The sequence below is a fragment of the Stegostoma tigrinum genome, chromosome 1 (genome assembly GCF_030684315.1).
Source record: "Stegostoma tigrinum isolate sSteTig4 chromosome 1, sSteTig4.hap1, whole genome shotgun sequence".
NCBI classification, from domain to species: domain Eukaryota; kingdom Metazoa; phylum Chordata; class Chondrichthyes; order Orectolobiformes; family Stegostomatidae; genus Stegostoma; species Stegostoma tigrinum.
Window position 1 is genome coordinate 38,833,705 of NC_081354.1, and position 12,485 is coordinate 38,846,189.

A 12,485-nucleotide genomic window follows, 5' to 3' on the forward strand; every position below is an offset into this window, starting at 1 on the left:
TGGTTAAGACTAAAATTGGGCCCTTGAAGTCAGAAACGGGTGAATTTATTATGGGGAACAAGGAAATGGCAGAAGAGTTGAATAAGTACTTTGGATCTGTCTTTCACTAGGGAAGACACAAGCAATCTCCCAGATGCAGTAGTGGCTGAAGGACCTAGGGTAATGGATGAACTGAAGGGAATTTATATTAGGCAGGAAATGGTGTTGGACAGACTGTTAGGTCTGAAGGCCGATAAATCCTCGGGACCTGATAGTCTGCATCCCCGGGTACTTAAGGAGGTGGCTCTAGAAATTGTGGACACATTGGTAATTATTTTCCAAGGTTCTATAGATTCAGGATCAGTTCCTGCGGATTGGAGGGTGGCAAATGTTGTCCCACTTTTCAAGAAAGGAGGGAGAGAGAAAACAGGAAATTATAGACCGGTTAGCCTGACGTCAGTGGTGGGAAAGATGCTGGAGTCAATTATAAAAAATGAAATTACAACTCATTTGGATAGCAGTAACAGGATAGGTCAGAGTCAGCATGGATTTACGAAGGGGAAATCGTGCTTGACTAATCTTCTGGAATTTTTTGAGGATGTATCTATGAAGATGGATGGGGAGCATCAGTGGATGTAGTGTATCTGGACTTTCAGAAAGCCTTTGATAAAGTCCCGCAAAGGAGATTGGTGAACAAAATTAGGGCACATGGTATTGGGGGCAAAATACTGAGTTGGACTGAAAATTGGCTGATTGACAGGAAGCAAAGAGTAGTGATAAACGGGTCCCTTTCGGAATGGCAGGCAGTGACCAGTGGGGTACCACAAGGCTCGGTGCTGGGACCGTAGCTGTTTACAATATATATTAATGATGTAAATGAAGGCATTAAAAGTAATATTAGTAAATTTGCTGATGACATAAAGTTGGGTGGCAGTGTGAAATGTGAGGAAGATGTTATGAGAATACAGGGTGACTTGGACAGGCTAGGTGAATGGACGGATACAGGGCAGATGCAGTTTAATGTGGATAAATGTGTGATTATACACTTTGGTGGCAAGAACAGGAAAGCAGATTACTATCTCATTGGAGTCAAGTTAGGTGAAGGGGAAGTACAATGAGATCCAGGTGTTCTTGTACATCAGTCAATAAAAGCAAGCATGCAGGTACAGCAGTAAGTGAAGAAAGCTAATAGCATGCTGGCCTTCATAACAAGAGGAATTGAGTATAGGAGCATAGAGGTCCTTCTGCAGCTGTTCAGGGCTCTGGTGAGACTGTACCTGGAGTACTGTGTGCAGTTTTGGTCTCCAAATTTGAGGAAGGACATTCTTGCTATCGAGGTAGTGCAGCGTAGGTTCGCGAGATCAATTCCCAGAATGGTGGGACTATCATATGTTGAAAGATTGGAGCGACTGGGCTTGTATACACTTGAGTTTAGAAGGATGAAACGGGATCTGATTGAGGCATATAAGATTATTAAGGGATTGGACACTCTGGAGGCAGGAAGCATGTTTCCACTGATGGGTGAGTCCAGAACCAGAGGATGCAGTTTAAAAATAAGGGGTAGGCTATTTAGAACAGAGTTGAGGAAAAACTTCTTCACCCAGAGAGTGGTGGATATATGGAATGCTCTGCCCCAGAAGGCAGTGGAGGCCAACTCTCTGGATACTTTCAAGAAAGAGATGGATAAAGCTCTTAAAGATAGTGGAATCAAGGGTTATGGGGATAAGGCAGGAACAGGATACTGATTGTGGATGATCGGCCATGATCATAATGAATGGTGGTGCTGGCTCGAAGGGCCAAATGGCCTACTCCAGCACCTATTGTCTATTGAGCACCATGGGCCCCCACCTTGCTCAGCAGCCTTCCATGAGGCACCGTATCGAAGGCCTGTTGGAAGTCTAGATAGATAACATCTACTGGATTTCCCTGGTCTAACATACTTGTTACCTCTTCAAAGAATTCCAACAGGTTTGTCAGGCACAACCTCCCCTTACTAAATCCTTGCTGACTTGTTCTAATCTGACACCGCACTTCCAGGAATTTAGAAATCTCATCCTTGACAATGGATTCTAGAGTTTTACCAACAACTGAGGTTAGGCTAATTGGCCTATAACTTTCCATCCTTTGCCTTGATCCTTTCTTAAACAAGGGGGTCAAAACAGCAATTTTCCAATCATCTGGAACTTTCCCTGACTCCAGTGACTTTTGAAAGATCACAACCAAAGCCTCTGCTATTTCTTCAGCCACCTCCCTCAGAACTCTAGGATGTAGCCCATTGGGGCCAAGAGATTTATCAATTTTTAGACCTTTTAGCTTTTCTAGCACTTTCTCTTTTGTAATGCCTACCATACTCAACTCTGACCCCTGACTCTCCCTAATTGTTGGCATACTACTCATGTTTTCCACTCTGAAGCCTGACGCATTGTACTTATTAAGTTCTTCAGCTATTTCCTTATCTCCCATCACTAGCCTTCCAGCATCAATTTGGAACGGCCCAATGTCTACTTTTGCCTCTCGTTTGTTTCTTATGTATTGAAAGAAGCTTTTACTATCATTTCTAATATTACTAGCTAGCCTACCTTCATATTTGATCCTCTCCTTCCTTATTGCTCTCTTTGTTATCCTCTGTTTTTTTGTAGCCTTCCCAATCTTCTGATTTGCCAGTGCTCTTGGCCACTTTATAGGCTGTCTCTTTTTCTTTGATACATTTCCTGACTTCCTTTGTCAGCCATGGCTTTCTAATCCTACCCCAGATAATCTTTCTTTTCTTTGGGATGAACCTCTGTACTGTGTCCTCAAATACACCCAGAAACTCCTGCCATTGTTGCTCTACTGTCTTCCCTGCCTGGTTGGTTTTCGTCAATTTCTCTCTCGTGCCCCTGTAATTACCTTTATTTAACTGTAACACCATTACATCTAATTTTGCCTTCTCTCTTTCAAACTGCGGTCTGAACTCTACCATATTATGATTGCTGCCTCCTAAGTGTTCCCTTACTTTAAGGTCTTTTATAAAGTCTGGCTCATTACATAGCACTAAGTCCAGAATAGCCTGCTCCCTTGATGGCTCCACCACAAGCTATTCCAAAAAGCCATCCTGCAAACATTCCATGAATTCCCTTTCTTTGGATCCACCGGCAAAATTATTCACCCAGTCCACTGCATATTGAAGTCCCCCAGGATCACCGTGACCTTGCCGTTCTGACATGCCCTATCTATTTCCCGGTGCATCTTGCGCCCCTGGTCCTGATCACTGTTAGAAGGACTGTACATAACTCCTATTATGGTTTTTTTGCCTTTGTGGTTCCTCAACTCCACCCACACAGACTCCACATTATTTTATAAATAAATAAATTTTATTTAAATTTGCTGCTGTTTGAGGTCTTATTCCACCACTGTTGCAATTTTGCAGACTGAGGAGCAAGATGGAAGGAATGGGTCAGCTCAGCAGCTTTTACTGTACATGCTGAAGCCCTACAGAGCTGCTGGCCGATTGAGGTCAGGACTTTCTGATCCTTTTGAGCAAAAGTTCCACTCTCTCTTTACTAAGGTTATTCCAGCATATTATTAGTATAAGCATCCAAACTCAGTGAAATACCAACAGAATTCGAGCATGGTGGGATGGGGTTTGGTTGGGGAGGGGAGTGGATAAAAAGTACTTGCAGTTGCTGTAACTTCATCAACAGAAATTCTGAGAAAATTGAAGACAAGGCAAATTATGGATGGATTTTGAGCGATTTAAGTGTATTATTTGGAATTAATTATTGGGTTTCATTCAGTTTTCAGATCTTCAGTTGGAGAAGGAATAGATCCATGCATAACCAAAGAAACGTTCCTGTAACAACCTCGCTAACTGGTGGAAGTTGTAAACTTGCTGTTATTACAGAGTAAAACTGGCAGCAGTTTCTGCATCTGAAGGTATTGGTGCATGCAGAAATCTGCAAGTTACTCTCAGAACTACCCTGTTCCTTCACAGATTGCTCTGCCACTGGAGTTGCCACAGAAATCACATTAAGGCTTTACCTTTGGGCAATTATCTATTAGCCTCACATTAAAGGCAGATAAAGGAGGTCGGGCATACGTAATCAAGTATAAGTTTCTAATAATATACTAAGTGCTAATTATAGTTGAACAGTGTACTGCTTGGTAAAAAACTAAGTTTACAAATTTGGGGCTACTTTATCTCAGAAGAAATTTAATGGTGACGATTAAAAAGTTTTTTTCAAAGTCTTCATTTATGTCACTTCCTTAATTCCATGTATGTGACCTATTCTTTATTTTATTGGCTGAAATTGAAATCTAATTTATGTTTGAGCTTTTCTACTTTCTGCTTTGAGATTGTGTCTCATATGAGATTCTTCAGTATGATTGGTTAAAGAGCCTCAGAGATAATGGGAACTGCAGATGCTGGAGAATTCCAAGATAATAAAATGTGAGGCTGGATGAACACAGCAGGCCAAGCAGCATCTCAGGAGCACAAAAGCTGACGTTTCGGGCCTAGACCCTTCATCAGAGAGGCTGATGAAGGGTCTAGGCCCGAAACGTCAGCTTTTGTGCTCCTGAGATGCTGCTTGGCCTGCTGTGTTCATCCAGCCTCACATTTTATTATCTTGGTTAAAGAGCCTCCCTGCTACTAGTCTGTGCATCATTTCTACAGATGCTTTGCAGTATATTGCACTGAATTAGATAACTATATACTTTTAATTCATTCCTTGGCTGTGAGCACTGCTGACTGGGCCAACAGTTATTTCCCACCCCTAATTGCCCAGAGGCCAGTTAAGAGTCAACCACATTGCTGTGGGTCTGGATTCACATGTAGGCCAGGCCAGGTAATGATGGCAGTTTCTGCCACTGAAGGACATTAATGAGCCAGATGAGTTTTTCCCAATGATTGACAACAGATTCATTAACATCATTAGATTGGATTCCAAATTTTTGTTGAATTCATATTCCACCCGTCTGACATGGCAGGATTCAGACACCAGTCCTGAGGACATTACCTGGGTCTCAGAATTATTAGTCAGTGATAATACAACAAGACACTCCCTTTCATGTTAGGCAAACAGTACAATCTGTTCCTTCACTGCTCCTAACAAACAATGAACTAATGATTTCCAAAAGTAATCACAGCCAAAACATATATAATAGTTTTTAGTCTCATGCAATATTGACACTTACAGTTCCCGAAGGTCTTGATAGTTGCTAAAACTGTCAGCATGAAGTTTTCTTAGCTTATTGACTGGCAATCTCCTGAATCAGATAAAGAGGGAAAACAAGAAGTGAAGGCACAGTGGGTGGAATCTCTTCTTCCTCTGGTACATTGATGACTGTATCGGCGCCGCCTCTTGCTCCCCAGAGGAGCTCGAACAGTTCATCCACTTCACCAACACCTTCCACCCCAACCTTCAGTTCACCTGGGCCATCTCCAGCACATCCCTCACCTTCCTGGATCTCTCAGTCTCCATCTCAGGCAACCAGCTTGTAACTGATGTCCATTTCAAGCCCACCGACTCCCACAGCTACCTCGAATACACCTCCTCCCACCCACCCTCCTGCAAAAATTCCATCCCCTATTCCCAATTCCTCCGCCTCCGCCGCATCTGCTCCCACGATAAGACATTCCACTCCCGCACATCCCAGATGTCCAAGTTCTTTAAGGACCGCAACTTTCCCCCCACAGTGATCGAGAACGCCTTTGACCGCGTCTCCCGTATTTCCCGCAACACATCCCTCACACCCCACCCCCATCTCAACCGCCCTAAGAGGATCCCCCTCGTTCTCACACACCACCCTACCAACCTCCGGATACAACGCATCATCCTCCGACACTTCCGCCATTTACAATCCGACCCCACCACCCAAGACATTTTTCCATCCCCTCCCCTGTCTGCTTTCCGGAGAGACCACTCTCTCCGTGACTCCCTTGTTCGCTCCACACTGCCCTCCAACCCCACCACACCCGGCACCTTCCCCTGCCACCGCAGGAAATGCTACACTTGTCCCCACATCTCCTCCCTCACCCCTATCCCAGGCCCCAAGATGACATTCCACATTAAGCAGAGGTTCACCTGCACATCTGCCAATGTGGTATACTGCATCCACTGTACCCGGTGCGGCTTCCTCTACATTGGGGAAACCAAGCGGAGGTTTGGGGACCGCTTTGCAGAACACCTCCGCTCAGTTTGCAACAAACAGCTGCACCTCCCAGTCGCGGACCATTTCCACTCCCCCTCCCATTCTCTAGATGACATGTCCATCATGGGCCTCCTGCACTGCCACAATGATGCCACCCGAAGGTTGCAGGAACAGCAACTCATATTCCGCCTGGGAACCCTGCAGCCATATGGTATCAATGTGGACTTCACCAGTTTCAAAATCTCCCCTTCCCCTACTGCATCCCTAAACCAGCCTAGTTCGTCCCCTCCCCCCATTGCACCACACAACCAGCCCAGCTCTTCCCCCCCCACCCACTGCATCCCAAAACCAGTCCAACCTGTCTCTGCCTCCCTAACCGGCTCTTCCTCTCACCCATCCCTTCCTCCCACCCCAAGCCGCACCCCCAGCTACCTACTAACCTCATCCCACCTCCTTGACCTGTCCGTCTTCCCTGGACTGACCTATCCCCTCCCTACCTCCCCACCTATACTCTCTCCACCTATCTTCTTTACTCTCCATCTTCGGTCCGCCTCCCCCTCTCTCCCTATTTATTCCAGTTCCCTCTCCCCATCCCCCTCTCTGATGAAGGGTCTAGGCCCGAAACGTCAGCTTTTGTGCTCCTGAGATGCTGCTTGGCCTGCTGTGTTCATCCAGCCTCACATTTTATTATCGTGGGTGGAATCTTGTCTAGTTCCGGGAATGACAAGGTTAGTGTGTGGTGAAACTTAATTGTGTGGAAGAGCAAAAATCAGTTTTTCGATGGTGGAATGAAATTACAAAGGTCTCAGAAGTTTGAAGATAGTTCAGGCTTCTCAACAGCAAGTGCCAGGAAGCCATTTTTGCAGACATCCGTATCAGCACATAAGAGTGGTAGAAAAATCCACCCCTAAACTCCTTAAAATACCTGTGGAAATTCTGTCATGAATTGCCAAGCAGAGAAAAGTTGTCCCCAGAGTAGAACGGACAGAACTCTTAAGGAGTCAGTGGATCGGTCCTCTCCATTCACTGGTGAGCTTCTCAGCGGCAAATGTGGGGAAGAAACAGTGTGACATTGGAGGAACAACTAGCTGGGCTATTCCGAAAGGACATGAAAGGAAGTCAGCTGCTGGCAGAACTGAGAGGGAGACCATGTAAAAAATAGCTATTTACTGCCATAAGAGACAGAGAGAGAATGTCTATTGGAAATTGCATCTGTTAGTGGGAATGAGAGTGAAGATAGAGACTGCAGATGGTTGAGGAGAAGGCTGCAAAAGTGTGTGGGAGCTGCATGGCGTGGAGAGAAATAGGTTTCAGGAGATACAAAGAGGAAGGAAACAATTAGAGTGAGAAGAGAGAGGCTGCAAGAATGGAAAGAGGTGGTGGCTATAAGGTCGATGGCAGGGCGGCAAGGGTGAGGGAGGTGGTTGGGAGGAGGGTGAAGATACATGTGGGCAAGGGAGAGGGAGGCTTCTCTCAAAGTTTTAAAAGTTTTGACCAAGAAAAACTTTAATTCACTGATGCCTACACTTATTCAGTAGCTCCTTTCTGAGGAAAAACATTGTCAATTATTCAACTCAAATATGACACTGATATCTGAGATGCAATAAAAAAAAGGATTGTAACTGTTAGGTTAAATCTTCCAGCTTACGCAATGAAAATGCTTTTGCTCTGACCTCAGTACACTGTGGGAGATGTGTTTAGGATAATGGATGAGGAGGATGTATCACTTATTTAAAGACATTTGTTGCTAACTTATCACTGTCATTTGATTCCAATTGCTAATGTGGACAGATTGTGAGTTTTAAAACAAATTGCCTTCTATTTTCTCCATCTCTCAAGATGCAGATTGCAATTTAAGCTTTCCCTTTGTTTAAATAGCGACAGTGTATTTCTGCCACTCCCTCTGATTTGGTAGATTCTGGCTTTATACAGACCTCAAAAACAATGTGGCAAATTAAACCAGAAGGAAGGTTTATTCCACACTCTTCATAGAATCCCTACAGTGTGGAAGCAGGCCACTCAGTCCAACAGGTCTGCACAGATCTTCCGAACAGCATTCCACCCAGACCCACTCCCCTACCTTATTCCATGGCCAAATCAACTTAACCTGCACATCTTTGAACTGTGGGAGGAAACCCATACAGACACAGGGAGAACATGCAAACTCCACATAGACAGTCACCCAAGGATAGGATTGAACCCAGGACCCAGGTGCTGTGAGGCAGCAGTGCTAACCACTGAGCCACCATACCACCCTTAGGTGCACGGAGTGCTTCACTACACAGGCAGACTTATGAACCATAAACAGAGAGATAGAATAGAAAGGGTAAAGAAATTATTTGATTAGTAACAATTTAAGTAGAAAACATATGAGTTAGTTTTCAGTTTTCAGAACCAGTTAAGACTATTCTTGTTTTTAAGATGGAGTCCAAAGCCCAAGTTTGCAATCTGGAATCCCATTGTGGGGATGGTTGATGGACTGGCCAGTAGTTGAAGAGTTATAGGCAGTTTTGTTCCTTTAAAAAATCTCTCCAAAACTCTTCTGAGGAGGTCTATTTAAGAAATGTAACTTCTGCCTCCCTATTTGGACGAACGAAACTTTTACATGGTTGGCTGCTTTTTATAGGCTTGAGGATTATCCTTTGTCTTGAATTTAGGAGTTTTAATATTGCCAGCAGATTGCTATCTCAAAATTGTATAATTAAAAAGGATTACGTAATGTGGGAGTCATGTGACCAAGCCATCTACAGGGGAGAAGCAACAACCATTGCAAATAGTCAACTGTCTTCAGCTCATTTCACAGGTTAAATATCATCAGGTCACAGCACGAAAAGAGGCCCATTGTATCCATGCTGGTCATCAAATATCCGTCAGTAAAAATCCAACTTTCCAGCACTTGGCCTGAATGCTTGTATTCTATGGTATTTCAGTATCTTCAGGATTCTACCACCCTTTCTATCAGTCAGTTCCAGATATCCACAAACTTCTGGTGAAACAATTTTTGCACAAATCCCCTCTAAACCTCCTGCTCTTTATCCTAAAACTGTACTCCCTGGTTACTGACCCCTCTACCAAGGAGAATAGTTTCTCCCTATCTACCCTGTCTAAGCTCCTCAGAACTTTATACACCCCAATCAGGTTCCCTTCAGCTTCTCTGCTCTAAGGAAAACAACCCCAGTCTATCTGGTCTTTCTTCAGGGTTGAATTGTGCTGCCTTGGCAAGATCCTGGTGAATCTCTTCTAACGTTAGGCCATAGCTGGAAAACCAGGAACACATCTTCATGTAAGATGGGTGTAACTTGTAATTCTATCATAAAGGGGTTTTTCCTTTTAACACTGTAATTAGTATTCCTGACCCATCAGGAGGTAGTAGAGTATTGATTGTCTGGCTGATGTTGGCTTCTGAGAAGGTTCTGGAATTTAATGCTAAATTCAGCCAAATGTGTTCTAAAACAGTCACTGAATATATGGATAGAGAGATATATACTAAAAAATGTTTTTACCTGATCTGTGATACAAGTGAAATTCTGTTATAGCTACGAAATTAATGCATTTGTGTGTGTGCAGCTTTAACTTTAATGGATTGTTAGCAATGATTGAGGATATTGATGAATTTTTAAAATTCTACTTCTGCGTGAATTCAAGTAGCCAGATGTCCACACAAAAACAGAAAATAGTTTTGTTACATGATGGTATAACCCAATTAATAACTGAGTGAGAATGAAAAAGGAGTCGCTGAAAACTAAAACGTAGCAACTGAAAAATCATTATTGCAACTGTTAATTTTAATTTGAGAGCCTTTTTTTGATTTTGAGGGTCTATGTTTCATTTTTCATGAGCTTCCTTATTTTTTCGCCAGCTCATTTTATAGATGATTTAGGCATGTAGTAACAATGTCTTCTATATTTATGTTGATGTCTAATGTATTTCAAGTTGTGCAGAATCACAATTAGAAGAATTAATCAATATCTTTAATAATTAAAAAATGATCTATCAAATTTAAAGCCACAACATACCAGAAAAGAGTGAATTTCACAGGCAACATAATATTTAAACTAATATAAGTCAAAATGCTTAAGTCAGCAATAAGCATTTATTTCATGAGAAGTAACATACACTTTCGTAACAGAAAATAGTCACCAGCCAAAACCTGGAGACTGGTGAGGTCACAGCTTTCCATTGTTTATGCACAAAGCTGGAATATTCTCGCCAGGCAGTTACTACCATTTCACTGTGTTATAGATTTCAATCTCCAATTCAGATTTAATAATTAAAACAATGTTCATTACTATAGCATCCACTGCATGTAATCCACATGTACTATCTCCTGAAACTAAAGCTAGAGATTTACATCATTTGTATTTTAGATTCATTGGCTCAGTAATTTTACTTCTCCTGGAGCTCCCAATTAGTTGAGTATTTATTTATTGATAGAAGTTAAAAATTTTCTTGCTACTAAGTAAACACCTTATTCTCCCCGGTCCTTGGCAACCTTCTAATACTTTCCTTTTCAAGCCTCTTTCCCCCTCTTCTTTTACAGCCTCCCCCAAACAAGGCTGTGATATCTCCTCTGTCTCCAGCAACAGCCCCAGCATCCATGACCCTGCATCTCCATTTCCACAGCACATGAGTGGCTCATCACAGCACCTCCTCTTGCACTCCCTGCTGATGGGTTGAGCCTATCTAGGTGGCAGAGAGAAACATCGTGTGATTGGAAGAGCTGTCCCTTGCAAATTCTGTCACTTCTATCCACAGGCTGACATTTCTCTGATTCATTGTTATGGTTACTGGAATTTTCAAAGTGTTTGGGGGCTTTTGGGGGAACATTCGCTCCCCACTCCCTTCGGACTTTGGATTTTGAGAGCCACTTTGCAGTGACTATACAGTACCACTTAACTTGGCAGAGTGCAACAAGTCATTCATTCTCATTTTGCATTGCACTCAGATCCTGGAATGGGGCCCATAAGTGCTAACGCTTGTTACAACCTCTACCTTGGTAAGATGGGAGCAATTCCTGCAGCTATCCTCCTGCCTATCCAGATAGGCCTGGAGGCCAGAAGCCACCAAACTTCAGTGTCTCCTGTCTGTGCCTGGACATAGGTGACAGTCACAATCATCAGAAGGGGAAGTGGGTGGCAGCAGCAGCAATTCCCAAAATGTCCTCATAGAATTAATGATGTTTCCTGTTTCAAGTTATTGATGCCTGTCTGGATGCCCTTTAAGTATGGCAGCCAGGCCTTTGACCCAGAGGTTGGTGATGTGCTCTTGCTATGCTCCCTGCCCACATATAGCTAATTGACTGGCCACAATGTGATCCCACAGCTCAACAGAAGTCTCACCCTAACTCCCTTCCTGTCCCACTGTCAACAACTTCACTGTTACCAGAGGTTTTGCCTGCTGTTTCTATCTCGTATAATCTGAATATTTCTATACTTACAGTGCTAATACATTGGATGAAACCAGGGGAACAGAATATAGTTCAGCATGTTCACACTCGAGTTCCAAGCCTTTGCATTGACACTTCTCTGAAATATTCCCAAGCACTGCGCAAAAAGAAATATGACAATATATTAGAGATAACAAGGTGTAGAGCTGGATGAGCACAGCAGGCCAAGCAGCATCAGGGGAGCAGGAAGGCTGACGTTTTGGGCCTAGACCTTTCTTCAGAAACATATTATTCTTTTTGTGATTTACTGGATTTCTAAAAAGCACAAGCAATGTTCTTATATCAATTCACTATTGTGATAGACTCTTCAAAAGAGAGAGTTTCCATATACCTTGTAGATAGAATTTCAAAACAGTCTATTCCTTCCTATAGGTTTCTGATTTACTCTCATTTGGGTGCTGAACCAAGCTGGAGTGCAATTTCATTGTGCTGGTTAGTTCCTTAAGTTCGGTCCAAGAGTCCTTTCTTCACGAATTTCAGCTAGCTAATTGATTGTGGGAGCAGACACAACATCCTTACCTGATGCCTGCACATTTGCACTTTACAATATGCATTTTGGATATCTACAGGACAAGGACACTAACCCCAGGAGAATAACTGTTTGCTGTACATTCTCTGACAACAGTACTACACCTGAATACTAGGACAATGCATTATTGAAATACACTTGCTCGTAAGGTGCAACCATAATCCAGAGAATCCCTACAGTGTGAAAACAGGCCATTTGGCCCAAAAGTCCACACCGACCCTCCGAACTGCATCGCATCTTTCTTTGTTTGCTTCCTTTGTTAGAGGTATTGTACATTCAGTACAGCCATCTGAACACTGGTATTACTACAGGTTGTCAATATTGTGCCAAAAAATCAGTAGACCAACCTGGCTTCTCAAACGCTGTTTTCTGCCATCATTTAACTGTAATGTGATGATC

The 12,485-nt window shown here is 43.1% G+C and overlaps 1 protein-coding gene across 1 annotated transcript in view; it reads right to left on the minus strand.

The window, feature by feature from the left end:
* Positions 1–12,485, minus strand: part of rxfp1 (relaxin family peptide receptor 1) — a 138,751-nt gene that overhangs the window by 84,283 nt on the left and 41,983 nt on the right. The window contains 2 exon segments of the mRNA XM_048539259.2: positions 5,155–5,226; positions 11,549–11,654. Of these exon segments, the coding sequence (XP_048395216.2) occupies positions 5,155–5,226; positions 11,549–11,654 (178 nt within the window).